Source organism: Vombatus ursinus, unplaced genomic scaffold, assembly GCF_900497805.2.
Source record: "Vombatus ursinus unplaced genomic scaffold, bare-nosed wombat genome assembly UNPS02014884.1, whole genome shotgun sequence".
In the NCBI taxonomy this organism is placed as follows: Eukaryota; Metazoa; Chordata; class Mammalia; order Diprotodontia; family Vombatidae; genus Vombatus; species Vombatus ursinus.
The window spans coordinates 3,520,982-3,538,105 of record NW_020954662.1 but is presented as its reverse complement, the minus strand read 5'-3'; the positions used below and the strand labels follow the sequence as shown (position 1 = coordinate 3,538,105).

At 51.6% G+C, this 17,124-nt stretch overlaps 1 protein-coding gene across 5 annotated transcripts in view; it reads left to right on the top strand.

Annotated features, from left to right (window-relative positions):
- CROCC (ciliary rootlet coiled-coil, rootletin) overlaps positions 1-17,124 on the top strand; it is a 79,584-nt gene that overhangs the window by 41,517 nt on the left and 20,943 nt on the right. For all 5 annotated transcript variants that reach the window (XM_027842758.1, XM_027842759.1, XM_027842760.1 and 2 more), the window contains 11 exons: positions 287-391; positions 821-1,051; positions 2,063-2,262; positions 3,196-3,378; positions 5,488-5,632; positions 8,146-8,292; positions 9,140-9,370; positions 9,832-10,025; positions 12,213-12,340; positions 14,291-14,460; positions 16,363-16,542. In XM_027842758.1, coding sequence (XP_027698559.1) covers positions 287-391; positions 821-1,051; positions 2,063-2,262; positions 3,196-3,378; positions 5,488-5,632; positions 8,146-8,292; positions 9,140-9,370; positions 9,832-10,025; positions 12,213-12,340; positions 14,291-14,460; positions 16,363-16,542 — 1,914 coding nt within the window. The remainder of the gene's footprint in view (positions 1-286; positions 392-820; positions 1,052-2,062; positions 2,263-3,195; positions 3,379-5,487; positions 5,633-8,145; positions 8,293-9,139; positions 9,371-9,831; positions 10,026-12,212; positions 12,341-14,290; positions 14,461-16,362; positions 16,543-17,124) is intronic.

Sequence of the window (17,124 nt, the reverse complement as noted above, 5' to 3'; positions counted from 1 at the left end):
AGGCCCCTCCCAGCCCTGACACCCTGTGTTCTAAGGGCCCTCCCAGCTCTGACATTCTGGGTTCTAAGGCCTCTCTGAGCTCTGGCAGTCAGAGCAAACTTGCCCTACCCTCTGCAAGGACTCATGGGAGGTCCCCTAACCCCAGCCCATCATCTTGGGTTTGGGTCTGGGGAGGATGATGGGAATGGCTTCAGGCTTCTTAGGTGGGGGAGAAGAGATGGGGTCCCCAAGATAGAAAGAAGGGTTGAGTGCCCCTTTCTTGCCCTCTCCCCCACGGGACCTGTAGGAAGCTGTGCGGCTGCAAGAGCAGGCGGCCATGGAGGCTGAGGAGGTGGAGGCCCTGAGGAATGAGTCAGAAGTGCTACAGCAAACCTTGCGGGACCTGGCCCAGGTGGGAGGGCCATTGGGTCAGGTGGGGGATGGTGAGAAGCCTTAGAGCAGTGGTGCATGATGGGAGGAGGCCTGCTGCTATGGCTTTGGAGGTCTCTGTGGGGAATGGGCCCCTTTGAAATTCCCCATCCCCCAAGACTGGGGACCAACATTGGCTGGGGTTAGCAGTCCCAGGTGCCCTGTGCTCTAGCCTAGGGAAGGCTGCTTCCCCTTCACCCCTAACTGGAGCATCAGACTAATCAAAGTATATAGAATAAGAAAAGTGGGTTGGCTAGACTTAATCTAGGAGGTCTTCCTGGAGGAGGCAGGCATTGAATATAAAAGGCTGATATCAGGGTAAGGAAAACACTATCCCTGGGGTTCTGAGGGTAGGAGTGACCCTCACCAAGCAGCCTTTGTCACTCCATATCCCTTCCTCCTTCTGCCCCAGGCTGTCCTGTCTGACACAGACAGTGGTATCCAGATGGGTGGTATGGAGCGTACCCCCGAGGCCTCAGATGGCAGTCTACGCGGCCTCTCTAGCCTGCGAACCCCTTCCCCTCTCCGGCGCTCATCACCTCGCCCCAGTGGCTCCCCTCGCCCCAGCCTGTCCCCAGCCTTCTCTGATTCTACCCTTGCCTTGGTCCATTCTGCCCTGCACAAGAGACAAATGCAAGTCCAGGTAGGAAACCTGGGCCTCCTTTGTCCCCCTGCCCACTCTTCAAAGGAAAGGGGAAGGAGGAGATGGGATTCCTTTGGGAGTTTCCCCTTCCCTGGAAGGGAAAGGCTTGGTCTGGCCGTGGCGGACAGAGCTGGGAGACCAGGATGGACAGGAAGCTGCTGGAAAGTGGGAGCACAGTCAGGATGGTGATGTGGAGAGATGAGGCCTCAGAGGGACTCATTGGAGCCAGCAGGCCTGGGGCATGTAAAAATGTGAACAGGATTTCTTTCCTTCCATGTAATCCCTTGGAAGCATTTTCCTTCGGACAGGGATTTCCAAGCCTTGGGGAAAGGAATAAGCACTGGAAATTTGGAGAGCACTCAGGGACAGGAATGAGGTGCTGGATATCAGGAATGGCCTCAGGATCAGGAATGGGGCATGTTCCAAGGCCAGGATTCATGGAGATGAGTGCAGTGCCAAGTATGAGGGGAAAGTGTCTGAGATGGAGACTTAGTGTCTGTTCTAGAGGTGGGAGGGTCGTAATGCTGAGGATGAGGACTCCAAGGTTGGGCTTAGGGGGTGAAATGCTCTTCAGGGGCATTTACTGTAAAGGATGGCAGGGACAAAGGCTCAGTATAGTAATAGGGATGGGATAAGTGTAAGTGATAGGGACTCCATGTCAGCGGTGGAGGGGCTCAGGGTTGGGGATGGGGACTCAGAGTTGGGGATGGGGGCTCAGAGTCAGGGATGGAGGCTCAGTGTCAGGATAGGGGCTCAAGGAACTGGGTTAAGTTTCAAAAATAGTAAGTATCACCATGTCAGGGCTCAGGGCAGAGATAGTTAATTACACAGTGTCAGAGGTGGGAGCTCAGGGTCAGAAATGCTCTGTCCCGCCCTGAATTTAGAAATTCCTGCGATCCCTGGGATGGTGAATGTGGGATCCAAGGCCTGGGCATCTGGGAATGTAATGGAAAGCTGCTGAGGGTGAGGATGATGGGCACTGATGGTCCTTGGGGCTGGGGTTCCCTTCAGGATATGCGAGGACGCTATGAGGCCAGCCAGGATCTTCTGGCCTCCCTGAGGAAGCAGCTGGCAGACGGTGAGGCTGAGCGCCGGAGTCTGGACAAGCAGGTTCTGCAACTTCGGGACGTGGCTGATGGTGCCGTCCAGGCCAAGGAAGATGCCCTTCGAGACATCCAGAGGCTGCGCAGTGCCCATGACCTGCTGAGCAGGTAGTGGGACATGCCCCTGCTGGGGCAAGGGAAGGGAAAAGAGGACATGGGCCCGGGGGGGCCTCCACCCTGCCCTTGGCAGAGAATCCTGGGGCGTGGAGGGAGACCAAAGCAGAGACCCAGAGGGGCAAACTGATTTGGCCAAAGCCGTGTATAGTAAGGTATTGATGGAACCAGGGCCAAAACTCGGGTCTCTTGTCCGTCAGACCTGAAAGAGGGAGGGGAGAACATGAGGGGAAGACGTTAATAATAGCAGGTGTTTAAGCAGCAGATGTGTGCCCTACCCTGTGCTAGGCCTTGGGGCTAGGAGGGAGAGGGACAAAAAAATTCATAAAATGTTTGTGCTGGAAACAATATTGGAATATAGAAATGTAGAGCAAAGAATGTGAGCGTTGGAAGGGCCCTTAGAACACAGAATGTCAGAACAAGAATTAACCTTGGAACACAGAATGTCAGCTGGGAAGGGCCTTAGAACATGGAATGTCACAGCTGGAATGGCCCTTAGACCATAGGATGTCAGAGCAAGAATTAACCTTAGAACCCAGGTTGTCAGAGTTGGAAGGCACCCTAGAGAGCGCGTTGGTACCCACTCTCTCACGCATGATCTTGGCCCTCGAAGACTTTCCAGTCTGTTTGGGGATGTAAGGCTTATACACAGAATAATATATAACAATATCTAACCAAGTGCTGGATTGTGGGTTTGGATTGCCAGAGTCATAGAAGGCTCTAGAAGAGAAAGATCAATGTGTGGGCTAGGCAGAGCAGGGCAGGCTTCCTCGAGGAAGCTGGGCTTGTTAGGCCTTGAAGCACAGGTTGGATGTGGATGGGGGAGAGGAGTGCTGAGTGGCTCCGGCGTGTACTGACTGCCACAGGGCAGGCCAGCTCCTGTCCCTTCCTCCCTAACCGCTACCCCTCACCCCCGGCGCTTGGCAGCGAGAAGGATGGACTGGTGCGGAGCCTGGCGGCCATGCAGATGCAGGTGGAGATGCTGCAGCAGGAGAAAGAGAAGCTGCAGCTGGCCCAGGATGAGCTGCAGAGGCAGAGGGACCAGCTGGAGGAGGAGAAGGAGGATATCACCCAGGACAGAGAGAGATTCCACAAGGAAATAGAGCGGGGGTAAGAGGGGGCTCCCTTACTCCTCCTGCTCCCCCACCCCGTCCAGACCCAGCCATATCTGACCTGTGTAGAACAGAGAACCTCACTCCTGGAACCCTCTCCTTTTACAGAGGAGGAAACTGAGGCCCAGGGAAGAGAAGTGACTTGCTCAGGGTCGCTGAGCTCTCAGGAAGGACCAGAGCTGGGAGTCGGATCTAGGTTGAGGGCATTTTCCTTCACATCCCATGGTCACTGCAGGAGACCCCCATAGTCCTTCTGCTAGGTCTTGGTCTGGTGCTTTTGACTTTCCCATGCATTCTCTGATTTGTTCTCCATAATATCTCTAGAAGTAAACTGAGTCTAACACACACTTCCATTTCTGTAGCTGGGGGCCCTTGACTTATCACCACCTGTTTTACAAGTGGCCATCCCTTCCCACACAGGAGGTGCAGGAAATCCTGGAGCCCAAGGTCTTTAGGTCTGACAGGCAGGCCTTGAGGGTGTGGAGAAGCCCCCGAGGCCCTTCGTGACCTAGGGGAGTAGGGGACAGGGAGAAGCAGGGAGGAGGGTTACCCATTTTTTATCCCTATTTTTATTCTGGGCATCACCATCCTAGTCACCCAGGTTCCCAATCTCAGTGTCATCCCGGATCCATCTCACTCCTCACTACAACCCCTGAAGCCAATCAGTTGCCCTTTCTGGTCAATTTGTAAATGTTTTTATTTATGTCATTTGTTTTTTACATCACCATAATTTCCCCTAGGATCCCTTCCCTTTCCCTTCTCAGAGAGCCATTCCATATACCAAATAATATTTTTAAGACAAAAAAAAAGAAAGAAAAATAAGAGGAAAAATCATAACTGGTCAATACGTTGTAAGTCTGAAATATATGCGATGTGTAACACTTGTGGACCTTCCACCTTTGCAGAGGGGTGGGGGGGGCGTCTTCTCATATCTCTTCTTTTGAGCCATTACCATTACTAGATGTGTAACCCTGGGCAAGTCACTTCACCTCTGTCTGCCTCAGTTTCTTCATCTATAAAAGGGGCATAATCATAGCACCTATCTCCCAAGGATTAGGAGTTGTCAGGATCAATGAGCTGATATTTATAAAGTACTTAGCACATAGTAAGCACTTTATCAATGTTAGCTATCATCATTTTTATTGTTTTGTAACATTCACTTCTGATATTTGTACGTGGCTGATCTTTCCATTTACATTGTTGTGATGATCATGTATATCCTTCTCTTGGCTCTGCTGACTTCAGTCTGCATCAGTCCTTGTTGATCTTCCCAGACTTCTCTGAATTCATCACACTCATCATCTCTTGCAGCAGGCCTATTCCATCACTCCCATGGACCACAATGTGTTTAGCCATTCTCCAAGATCTTGGCCAATATCACCTCCACTCTGTCTCTCCTGTGTGCCCCCCCTTCTTTCTACTCCCACGGCCACCAGCCTAGGACACCATCACCTCTCGCCTGGGTTATCACAATCGCCTCCTGGTTGGTCTCCCCGCCTCATCTCTCCCCTCTCTAATTCATCCTCCGCACAGGTGACTTCCTCAAAGCTCAGGTGTGACTGTATTACCCCCACACCCTAAATAAACTGCGGTAGCTTCCTATCACCTCTAGGATCAAATATAAACTTCTTGGTTTGACATTTAAAGTCCTGCTCCACCTGGCCCCAGTTGACTTGTCCAGCCTTATTTTATACATCACTCCCCTTCATGTGCTCTAGATTCTGACCAAATTGGATTTCTTGCCTTTGCACACGTCTGGTATTCTATCTCCAGTCTCCATGCCTTTGCATTGGCTATCTTCTCCTCCCCCTGTCCTCCCATGTCGAAAGTGTTCCTCATCACTTCTCCCTCTTAGAATCCCTAATGTCCTTCAGCGTTCAGCCCAAGGACCACCTTGTCCATGAAGTCCTTCCTAGTGCCCCCCTGAACTTACCTTCTGTTTATTATGTATACACTTATTTTGTTTATTATTATCTATGTATATGTTGTGTCCCTCAATAGTACGTAAGCTCTTTGAGGGCAAACTGTTTCATCTTTTTCTTTGTGTACCAAGCGCCAGGCACGTAATAGGTGCTTATTATTTGTTGATTGATTGGTTGATTGATAGTCATAAACAGTTGGAGCAGCTGGAGGTGAAGAAGTCAGGGCTGATGAAGGAGCTGATCTTGGCTAAGGAGACCCTAAGCAAGGCCACTTTGGCAAAGGAGGTGATGGAGGCCGAGAAGACGGAGGTGACGGAGGCACTGACCAAGGTGGGATCTTCCCTAGGCTCCTGAATTGACCAAGACCCCTTGCTGTAGCTTGCTGTCCTTGTCGGATCATAGAATTTAGGGCTCGAAGGGACCTTACGGGTCTGCAGGCTCCCTGGTGGCTTGGGTGGCGTCATTCCTTCACTTTGTTCATAGAGTTAGAATCCTCCAATATCAGCCATTGTTGTCGTTCAGTGGTGTCTGACTCTTCATGACCCCGTGGGCCGTAGAACGCCAATACTGTCCGTGTGGTTTTCTTGGCAAAGATCCAGGAGGGGGTTGCCCTTTCCTTCTCCAGTGGTCACCTTTTGTCAGAACGCTGCACTATGACCTGTCCGTCTTGTGTATCCCTACACGGCGTAGCTCAGAGTTTCATTGAGCTATGCGAGCCCCTCTGCCGTGACAAGGCAGTGATCCAGGAGGGGAAAACCAGCCATAGAAAGGAGAAATAATGTGGCATATCAGAGCTAGAAGGAACCTCAGGACCTGGAATATGTGAGTTGGAAGGAGTTTTAGATCTGGGAGGGGCCTTAGAACACAGGATATCGGAGCTGGGAGGGGCCTTAGAACACAGGATGTCAGAGCTGGGAGAGGCCTTAGAACACAGGATGTCAGAGCTGGGAGGGGCCTTAGAACACAGGATGTCAGAGCTGGGAGGGCCCTTAGAACACAAAATGTCAGAGCTAGGAGGGCCCTTAGAACACAGGATGTCAGAGCTGGGGAGGAGCCTTAAAAATACAGTCCAAATCCCAGCCTCCCCCGACCCCAGAGTAGAAGGGAAAAGACCAGCTTGGCTGTGTCCAGGTCCATGGCACTAACAGGTGCTCTGATCCCCAACTGTAACCCTACTACTCATGGGTCAGAATGTGACTGTGACAGTTCCGCATTGGATGCCACCCCAGGGGTTTCAGCGACTGATAGAACCCTGGGATATCATTATAAAGTGGTTTTAGCTGTGAGGGAGGCCTGAGGCATGGACTTGGGCCAGTATGATAAGAGGGAGCACTCATAGCTGAGTGTATCTGGACAGAGGTGGTTGGTTAGAACAAGGTATAAAGCTGAGGCTTGTCTAAGAGGGTTTAGGTAAGGAAGCCCTGCCCCCAGCCTCAGGTGGCTACATCCTAAGTGAGTCAGGCAGCTTGGGGTGGGGGATGGCTCAGGGCAACCCAACCTACCAATTGAAGGAATAACTCCAAGAAATGGCAGCAAACAGCTGGTCAGCTGAATCTTTGGGCTGATGGACCCTTCTCGCTGGCTTCCAGCTGCTGTTTGAGCTCTCCCTGACTGGGCTGGCTTGTCCCTTCCCAGAGCTCTCCAGTGAAGACAGGCACTCTGACCTAGGGCCCCTGGAACTCCCAGTGGGGGTGGGAACTCCCTCTACCAAGGCTGGACCAGCACCTGCTCTGCAGCTTAGAATCTTAGACAGCTGCTGGGCCCCAGAGGGCAAGAGTCTTCCCCAGTGTCACCAGGCAGAGCTGCTGTGTCTGGGGGCTCTGGCCCTCCACCAGGCCTGGGCTGCTGCTGGGCTCCTGCCATGGGGAACGTCTTCCTCACGTCCAACCTCAGCGCCTGCCATCCCCGCTTGCAACATGAGCCTGATCTGATTCATTCCTGCCAAAATTATATTGGTTTTGTTTCTGTTTGCTTTTTATACAATTTGCTGTGTACAGTGGGTTTTTTTCTTTTCTCTTTTTGTTTGACTATTCTTATCTTTGTTTCCCTGTGTATTCGTGCCTCTCATGTCTCTTTCTGTGTCTCTATATTTCTTTTTCTGTGTATTTTTTTTTAAAATTTGATCTATCTCTCTTTGGGTCTTTTCCCCACACCTCTGTTTTTCTCTTTCTCCCCCTTTCTTTTTCTCTTTCTTTCTCTTTTCCTCTGTCCCTTCCTCTTTCTCTCTTTCTCTCCTCTCCTTCCCTTTCTCTTTCTCCCTCTTCTCTCTCTCTCGCCCTTTCTCCTTACCTCCCTACCTCTCTCTTTCTCTCTCCCTCCTTTCCTCCTTCTCTCTCTCTCATTCTCTATCCTTCCCTTTCCTTTTCTTCTGTCTCTCTCTCTCTCCCTGACTCTCCCCATCTGTCTGCCTTTGTCTTTCTGTTTCTGTTTATCCCCTCCTTACCCCCTCTCTCAATCTCCTTTGTCTCTCCATTTGTGTCTCTGTGTTCTCATTTCTCCCTTCTTTCTGCTTCTGTGTAATCCCCTCCATCTGTCTCTTTGCCTCTGTGTGTGTCTCTGTCTCTCTGTATGTGTTCCTGTGTCTCCCTGCTTTCTCTCTTTTTCTGTCTCCTCCGATTCTCTCTGGTGTGTCTCCCCCTGGTTTTGCATCTCTTTCTGTGTCTTTCTCTGTGTCTCTGTCTTTATCTCTTCATGTCCCCATCTCTCCCCTCTGTCTTTCTGTCTCTCTCTTCCTGTCTCTATATCCCTTCCACCTACCATGATCCTGCACTCTCTGTATCCACATGTGTCTCTGTTCCTTCATGTTCCTCCATGTCTCTGTCTCTTCAATGTCCCGGGACCAGGTGGAGGCCAGCAGGGCTGAGCTGGAGCTGTCCATGAACAGACTGAAGGGAGAGGAAGCATCTCTGCGGGATTCCTTGTCCAAGTTGAGTGCCCTCAATGAGGGCCTGGCCCAGGACAAACGGGAACTGAACCAACTGGTCTCTCAGGTACTGCCTGCCCGTTTTCTGGGGGAGCAGGGGAAGGGGCACAGACCCTCCCTCAGACACCTGCCTGAGCCTTACTCCAGGCACTGCTCTGTCCGTACGGGTGGCAGCGAGACGTCCTGCACGATCCTGGACTCGGCCAGCTGCCAGGGTGGTTAGGGGTGGAGGGCCCACTCCCTTCCTAAGGAGCCTCTAGCTTCCCTCTCTCCACCTTCTCTCTTCTGCCTCTATTTCCTTCCCTCTTTTTTCCTTTTCTTTCCAACTTTTTCTCTTTTCTGTTTCTTCCTTTTTTCTTTCTTCTGCCTATATTTCCTTCCTTCTTCTCTCTCTTTCTCTCTCTCCCTCCCCCTTCCACCTTTCTCTCTGTGTTTCCTCTCTCTTCTCCCTCCTATAACTCTTCTTTCTTGGGCGCACAAGACCTGAGTTGGGATCCTGGCAAGTCACTACCCCCTTCACTGGGCCTCAGTTTCCTCATCTGTAACATGACGGGATTAGACTAGATGGCTTAGAGGCTGCAATTACGTAACCTTCACTCCTCTCTCCCTTCTCTGTCACACTCCTTCTTTTCCTTTCTCTTGCTTCTCTGTCTCTTTCTCCATTTTTCTACCTCCCTTCTCTTTTCCCCTCTCCCCCATCTCCCTTTTCCCTCCTCTTTTTTCTTTTTCTCTGCCTTGTCCCACTTCCCTCCTCTTCTTCCCCACATTTATGTCCCCGGAAGAGTCCTTGGGAATTTCCTCTTCCTTCCTCTGGCCTCCTGATTTGGGAGGTCGGTCTCAGGTCCAAAGGGCACGGGATCCCAATCGAGGGTGATGGGCCCAGGGTTCCCCTGACCCCCTCTCCCTTTCCCTAGCTTGAAGAGGAGCGGGGAACCCTCCTTGGGCAGAAGCGAGATGCTGAGCAGGAGAAGGCTGCTGCCCAGGAACAAGTGGCACAGCTGGAGCAGGAGAAGCTGGTGCAGGAGGCAGAGAGGCAGAGCCTGGAACGCTCCCTCCAGGCTGCCGAGCTGGCGCGGGAGGCCCTGGAGCAGCAGCTGCCTGCCTTTCAGAAGGAGCGTGGCCAGCTCCAAGATCAGCTGTCGCAGGTAGAGAGAGGCACCCTTAGTTCTGGGGTGGCAGAGCCCCAGGGGGCACCAGTGCCTGGGAGGGGCCTTGGCTTTGGCAAGGGGGCCCAGAATAGGGCAGAACTGTCCTCAGTGCACCTGGCTTGGGGCAAGAATTAGCGTTTTTTTTTCCCTTTAAAACAGTTTTTCTCTTTTATTTTTTTTTCATGCTTCTCCAGCATGGAAACACAATGCTTAGAGTTAGTCACTACCCATTAGGGAAGACTTCCTGGAGGAAGTGGCTTTAACAACTGAATTTTGAAATTGATGAGGGATCTGGGTGGGCAGAGACCATTCAGGTGGGGACTGGTTGGGGAGGGGAAGAGAATCACGGGAAAAAGAGCCCTCAGAGCCCAGGAAGGGAGTCTCTGGACAAGTCAAAATGGGGACTCAGGCAAGGCTAAGACTTGGGGACTAACCCGCCTCCTCCTGTTCCGGGGCAGTTGTCAAGACAGTTGGGAGCACAGCAGGAGGAGCTGCAGAGAGCTCACAGAGATGGGGAGCGGCATTCGGAGGGGCTGGAGCGGGCTTTCCGGGAGATGGAGTCACTGACCAAGGAGCGCGCCAGCCTGCTAGTGCAGCTGACTGCCTCTGAGCGAGAGAATCGGTCCTTGGCTGAGGAGGTAGCCGGCCTCCGGTAAGGAGATCATGGGGTGGGGGTCTCTGTGCACCTTGCCTGACCCCTTGGCAAGGTGGGGGGGAGGGGAGGGGCGGGAATGCATTGCACAGGAAGGATAGCTTGGGGAAGAGGGCAAGGCAACTAAAGAGCTCAGGAAAGGCTTCCTGTGGGAGGAGATGCACAAGCTGAGCCTGAAATGATGCTGAGAGGTGGATGTGAAAGGGAGAGCCTTCCAGGAGATGGAGAGCCAAGTTTGAGAAATAGCAGGAAGCCCAATTAGGCTGCAATCTACCACCTCCCAGCCTTTGCCTTGGCCATCCTCCCTCCTCATAGAATCCTTACTGCCTTTAAGATTCAGCTCAAGCACCATCTTCTACACAGAGTCTTTCCCGTTTCTCCTAACTGCGAGTGCCCTCCCTCCCTAAACTGTCTCCTGTTCATTTTGTATTTATTTTTTATATCACGTGTACGTCTTGTCTGCCCTGATAGAATGCAAGTTTATTGAGAGGAAGGGTTTCATTTTGGGGTTTGTATTTCCATTGCCACATATTTCCAGTGCCACGCATAATAGGCACTTAATAAATGCTTTCTGATTAACTGATTGATTGAAGAAAGAGTATGTGAAAGGGAGAACATTCAATAACCCTGTGAAAGTCAGTTAGAGCCGTGTCTCGGAGGACTTTAAATGCTAGGCTGAGGAGTTTACATATCCTAGGCAGTAGGGAGCCATTGACGTTTCTTGAGTAGGGGATTAACAAGGTCAAATACTCATCCTTTGGGGGAGAGTAAAGGTGGATAACAATAAGAGTAACAGCTCTTGTTTCTGTAGCATTGAAGATGATGAAACACTTTCCTCACAATGCTCTTAATATGAATATTAGCAACCCTGTTTTACAAGGGAAAAAGCTGAGATTTAGAGGGGACAGGGAACTGCTTCAGGGCAAATTTGAATCCGAGCTCTGACTCCAAGACTAGGACACAAGGCAGGCTTTTGCCTGTAGGGACAGTAACCCAGGAGCTCTGTTTGCCAACACAGAGCTGTGTCGGTGGGGCCTGCCTGGCACCTGCCCTAGCTTTCCTTAAGGAGTGAGGAGTGTGCAAACCTCCGCTGGTGAGTGCCGCCCCCAGGTGTGTGGATTAGAGTTATAGACAGGCAGAGCTTTGCCAAACAGCTGGCTCCCCCCATCAGGATGGAGCGGGTGCCCTGGGCACTGACTGAGCTCCCTGTCCAGAGCTGATTATGCCTGTCCTCCCTTGGCCACACCCTAATTAACTCCTTTCCCCAGGCTCAGTTTCTTCCTCTGTAAAATGAGGGGTTGGGACTGGCTTGGGGTTTCTTAACCTGGGGTCTGTGGATAGATATCAAAGAGTCTATAAACTTGGATGGGAAAAAAGTACATTTTTATTTTCACTAACTTTATTTTCTTTGGAATCCTCTGGATTTTATTTTATGCTTTCAAGACATTCTTCTGCAAAGAGGTCCATAGGCCCCAACAGACACTGCTGGGAGGCCTTGACCCAAAAAAGCTTATTCCTGGGCTAGATAATTTCTAAGCTCCCTCCCACCTCTGACAGTCTGTTTTTTAAAGGTAACGATAATAATTATTATTATTAGTATGGAGAGGGAGCTGTAAAGTTTGCAAATTGCCTCGCAAATATTATCTCATTTTATCCTCAAAACAACCCTGGAAAGTAGATGCTATTCCTGTCTTCATTTAACAGATAAGGAAACTGAGGCATACAGAGATTAATTGGCTTGCCCAAAGTCACACAGCTAGTACCTTCAGCTCTGGCATTCTATGTTCTAAGAGCTCTCCCAGCTCTGAAATCATGAGTTCCAAGGCCCCTTCCAGCTCTGACATTCTGTGTTCTAAGGTCCCTTCTAGCTCTGACGTCCTGTGTTCTAAGGGCCCTCTCAGCTCTGACATTTTGTGTTCTAAGGGCCCTCCCATCCCTGACATTCTGTGTTCCACGGTCCCTTCCACCCCTGACATTCAGTGTTCTAAAGCCCCTTTCAGCTCTGACGTTCTAACTTCTAAGGTACGCTCAGATATTCTGTGTTCTAAAGAGCCTTTCCACCCTAAAATCCTCCTCTCTCAAATTCCAGAGTCCCCAGGGCAGTGGCTGCACTTGGGAGGGCACTGAGTCCATGTCTCCAGGACTGGGCCTGAGTGCCTCCCTCACTGGCCCTGCATTTCTCCCCAGCTCAGAGAAGGACACCCTGGAGACCAGCCTGTTTGATGCCCACCGACAGCTCAGCCAGATGGAGGCGCGCAGGGAGCAGCTGGAGGCTGATGTGCAGGGCCTGCTGCTGGCCAAGGAGACGCTGACCGGTATGGTCCCTGTGCTTTAGGGTAATGAGGGTGGGAGGGGCCGGCCGGGGCCTGGTACTGCTAGGAGGACTTAGCAAGCTTCTGCTCGTAGCTCCTCGTCTGGGCTGGGCCCCAGGGCACAAGCCCAAGGTATGCCGTGCACTCCCTCCTGGCCCCCGGAGAGGCCGGGACCGGGCCAGAGCTTTGTCTGCCCTGACTCTGGGGCTGGGCCTGCCCCTTCTCTCTTGATCTGACTTCTGTGCCTTCTACTTTCCTTCATCCAGTCATTCAACCAGTATTTATTAACTGCCTGCTAAGTATCAGGCCATGTACTACATGCTGGGGCTATAAAGACAGACACAAACATGCCTGCCCTCAGGGAGCTTCTATTCTATGAGCAAAAACAACATGCATGTGAAAATTCCCACACGATATGTACAAAGTAATATCTGCGGTCAAGGGTGGTCACTGGCATCAGGATGGGGTTCCTGTAGGAGGGGGCACCTGAGCTGAGTATACCCGTCACACTCAGGGGAGACAAGATGGGTGATGATTCATCAAAGGAGATGGAGGAGAGGTCAGATATGTATACAGGAGGGAAGCAGGATTAAAGCTTTAGAGATGGGACCTTCAGAGTTATCTAGGCAGCCAGGGGGCGCCGTAGTGCACAGAGCTCCAGGCCTACAGTCAGGAAGACCTGAGTTCAAATGCCACCTCAGAGCCTTACTAGCTGTGTGACCCTGGGCAAGTCACTTAACCTCTTTTTTCTCAGTTTCCTCATGTGTATAATATGGACAGTAGTAGCATTTACCTCCCAGGGTTGTCAAGAGGACCAAATGAAGTAAAATATGTTAAATTTCTTTGCAAATCTTAAAGCTCTATAGAAACACCAGCTGCCTACGGTTATTGTCTATTGTGATTCCACCTTTTTACAGTTAAGGAAACTGAGGCCCAGAGACATTCAGTGACTTGCCCATGGTCACACAGAAACCTGAGAAAGACAGATTAGGAAAACTCAGGGGAGGAGAGAATGGGGAGGACAAGGGGAGATAGTTTCAAAAGCTGCAATTAGGAGGAAAATGGAAAAGGGGTCACTGGGATTAGTAATTAAATAGGGAGTGAGGTCAATTAAGTGGTAGGATGTCGAGTCACATGACCAGGGAGGGACCTGGGACTAGAACCCAGACTGCTGGGCTGCATCTTCTCATCCTTTAAGGTGACAGCGACATTTCTTTCAGTAATCATCTGGGAGTGTAGGCTCCGTAGATACCTCCTCCAGGGCCCTCAGGAGGCTGTCCTTTGGGAATCTTCCCCCAGCTGTAAGTGTGGTTATAAAGCCACAAGTCAGAGCTGGGAGGGCTCTTACAATATGGAATATCAGAGCTGGGAGGGCCCTTAGAACATGGAATGTCAGAGCTGGGAGGGCTCTTAGAATACAGGATGTCAAGGCTGGGAGGGCCCTTAGAACACAGAATGTCAGAGCTGGGAGGGCCCTTGGAACACAGGATGTCAGAGCTGGGAGGGTCCTTAGAATACAGGGTGCCAGAGCTGGGAGGGTCCTTAGAATACAGGGTGCCAGAGCTGAGAGGGCTCTTAGAACACAGGATGCCAGAGCTGGGAGGGCTCTTAGAACACAAAATGTCAGAGCTGGGAGGGCCGTTAGAACATGGAATGTCAGAGCTGGGAGGGCTCTTAGAATACAGGATGTCAGGGCTGGGAGGGCCCTTAGAACACAGAATGTCAGGGCTGGGAGGGACCTTAGAACACAGGATGTCAGAGCTGGGAGGGTCCTTAGAATACAGGATGCCAGAGCTGAGAGGGCTCTTAGAACACAGGCTTTCAGGGCTGGGAGGGCCCTTAGAATACAGGATGCCAGAGCTGAGAGGGCTCTTAGAACACAGGATGTCAGGGCTGGGAGGGCCCTTAGAACACAGGATGTGTCAATGTCCCTCTCCTCATTCTGCCCCACAGGACAGCTAGTGGGTCTTCGGCGGCAGATGGAGACCGAGGTACAGAAGCTGGTGCGGGACAAGGAGCTGCTAGCCCAGCAGCTGGTGCAGGTGGAGCAGGAGGCCCAGGCCACCCTTCGAGGAGAACAGGCAGCCCACGATGAGGACGTAGAGCGGCTGCGTCAGGAGAAGGTTTGGGGGGATGGGAGGGGAGCTGCTGGGTGAAGCGTCAGTGTGGGAGCTGAGGCCCAACCCCGTGGGGCAGCCAGGATGGGGGAGGGAGGGCACCCAGCTCTCGTGGGGCTCAGAGAGGAGCCACAGCTGTAGAGCTGGCCAAGGGCCTCCGGCATCGTCTGGTCTCACCCTGTCATGGCACAGATGAAGAAACGGAGACCCAGAGGGGGTCAGTTTACCCTGGTCGTGTATAGCAGGTTTGGGATTTGAAATCAGGGTCTCTGACTCAGCCTGGCCCTCCATCGGGGCACTGACATTGATCTTATTCCTGGATGCTTTACCTCCCAGTCCCTTTAGGGGAAAAAACATAGATAGATGGATGGATAGATAGATAGAGAGACAGACAGACAGACAGATAGGTAGATAGATAGATAGATAGATAGATAGTCACACATATACACATATGCATATATATTGTTTTTAAATATATTTTTTCTAGAGGGGATGTGTGTATATATACATGAATACATACATCAGTTTGACCAACTTCATTTTATAGATAAGAAGTAGGTCCAGAGAGCAGAATTAACCCAGGATCTCACAGGTAGTTGGAAAGTCGGTTTGTGACCCAGGTTCCCAGACTCCGAATATCCACATCTCAGATCTAGGCAGTCTGTGTGGTGAGCAAATCTGTTCAGTCAGTAAGGTCTGCTATGCTATGTTTTGAGAATACAAATACAAGCAAAAAGAAAGACAGTCCCTGCCCTCAGAAAGCTCCCATTCTAATGAGGAAAGATCACAAATAAAGGCAGCTGAAGACCAGGAGGAAGAAGGCAGGATGATGAAGCTGACTCGAGGTGTTCAGCCTGGTGTGATATGAAGAGGTGTCTGGCCTCTTAGGCCTCCTTAAATGGAGGTTCTGGGACAAGCCCTCCAGGTCAGATCAGACAGAGGTCCCGGGGCAGAGGGGACTTTGGGGCTGTAGGTTCTAGGACCAAAGCGATGTTCTAGGATGGAGAGGTTCCTGGGCGTGATGGAAATGTCCAGAGGATGGCAGCCTGGCTGGGCAACTTTTGGATCTCAGGGTCTAGGTCGGAGCCAGGCTGGATGCCTTCTGCCTATCCCAACTGTCCACCCCACCCCCTTTTTGCTCCCACCCCCAAGCGTCACCCCTTTGTTAAGAGCACAAGACCTGGTGGTTAAGCTCCCCCCACGGCTCTGTGGAAGGACAGTACCCAGACCCCTGGGGCTCTTCTCTACTAGTCAAGGAGAAAAAGTCATAGAATTAATGGGAATGGACCTGGGAACATAAAATATCAGAGTGGAGAGAGATTCTGACGTAGACATAGAGCCAGAAAGGTCCTTAGAATAAAGAATATCAGTTCTGAAAGGGACTTTGGAACAAAATTCGGAACTGTGAGGGATCCTAGAATGTAAAATGTTAGAGCTGGAGGGGGCTTTGGCACATAGAATATCAGAGCTGGGAGGGGCCCTAGAACACAGACTGTCAGAGCTGGGAGGGCCCTTAGAGCATAGAATGTCAGAGGTGGGAGGGCCCTTAGAACACAGAATGTCAGAGCTGGGAGGGCCATTAGAACACAGAATGTCAGAGCTGGGAGGTGCCTTAGAACACAGAATGTCAGAGCTGGGAGGGCCCTAGAACACAGACTGTCAGAGCTGGGAGGGTCCTTAGAACATAGGATGTCAGAGCTGGGTGGGGAGGGACTTTAATGATCTAGTTGAGTCTGGCCCCTTCATTTTACAGATAAGGAAACTGAGTCTCAAAGAGAGGAAGTGACTTCCTGGAGGTCACCCAGCCAGTTTGCATCAGAGTTAAGAGTGGATCCCCAGCATTGTGACTTGGAGGCTGTGGCAGGGGCCTGCTCACGCCTCCCCTTGCTCCCCTGACCCTCTCTGCAGGAGGTGGCCCGACGAGAGCTGGAAGCTGAGCGAACGGAGCTGCTGCACCGCCTGAGCCAGGAGCGAGAGGAGCTGCTGGCTCGGCTCGAGGCGGAGAAGGAGGAGCTGAGCGAGGAGATCACTGCCCTGCAGCAGGACCGGGACGAGAGCCTCTTGCTGGCGGAGAATGAGAAGCAGCAGGTAGGAGGAGGACGGGTCCAGAGCCTCTCCTGCCTCCCTCAGCAGACACCCCCCGAGCCTGGGCCGTAGGGAGATGGGGCTGCTGCTGTGTTTTACCACCGGTGACAGAGTCTGGAAAGTTACCGAGCCCCATACACCCCGCCTAACAGGCTCGGCCCGGCAGTGTTATGGGGATTAGCCAGAGTGGCAACAGGTCCTGGCTCTGCTTACCAGCAGCACTACTTAAGCAAGTGGGTTAACCTCTTCGTGCCTCAGTTTCCTCCTGTCAAATGGGGATAACAACATTGTCGTTCAGTCATTTCAGTCGTGTTTGACTCTCCATGACCCCATTTGGAGTTCTTTTGGCAAAGGTACTGGAGTGGTTTGCTATTTTCTTCTCCAGGTGATTTTACAGATGAGGAAACTGAGGCAAACGGGTAAATGACTTGCACAAGGTCACATAGTTAGCAAGTGTCTGCAGTCAAATTTGAACTCAGGTCTTCTTAACTCTATCCAATGGATTACCTAGCTGCCTATCATAGAAATGTTAAAATTGGAAGGGCCCTTAGGACACAGGGTGTCAGAGCTGGGAGGGCCCTTAGG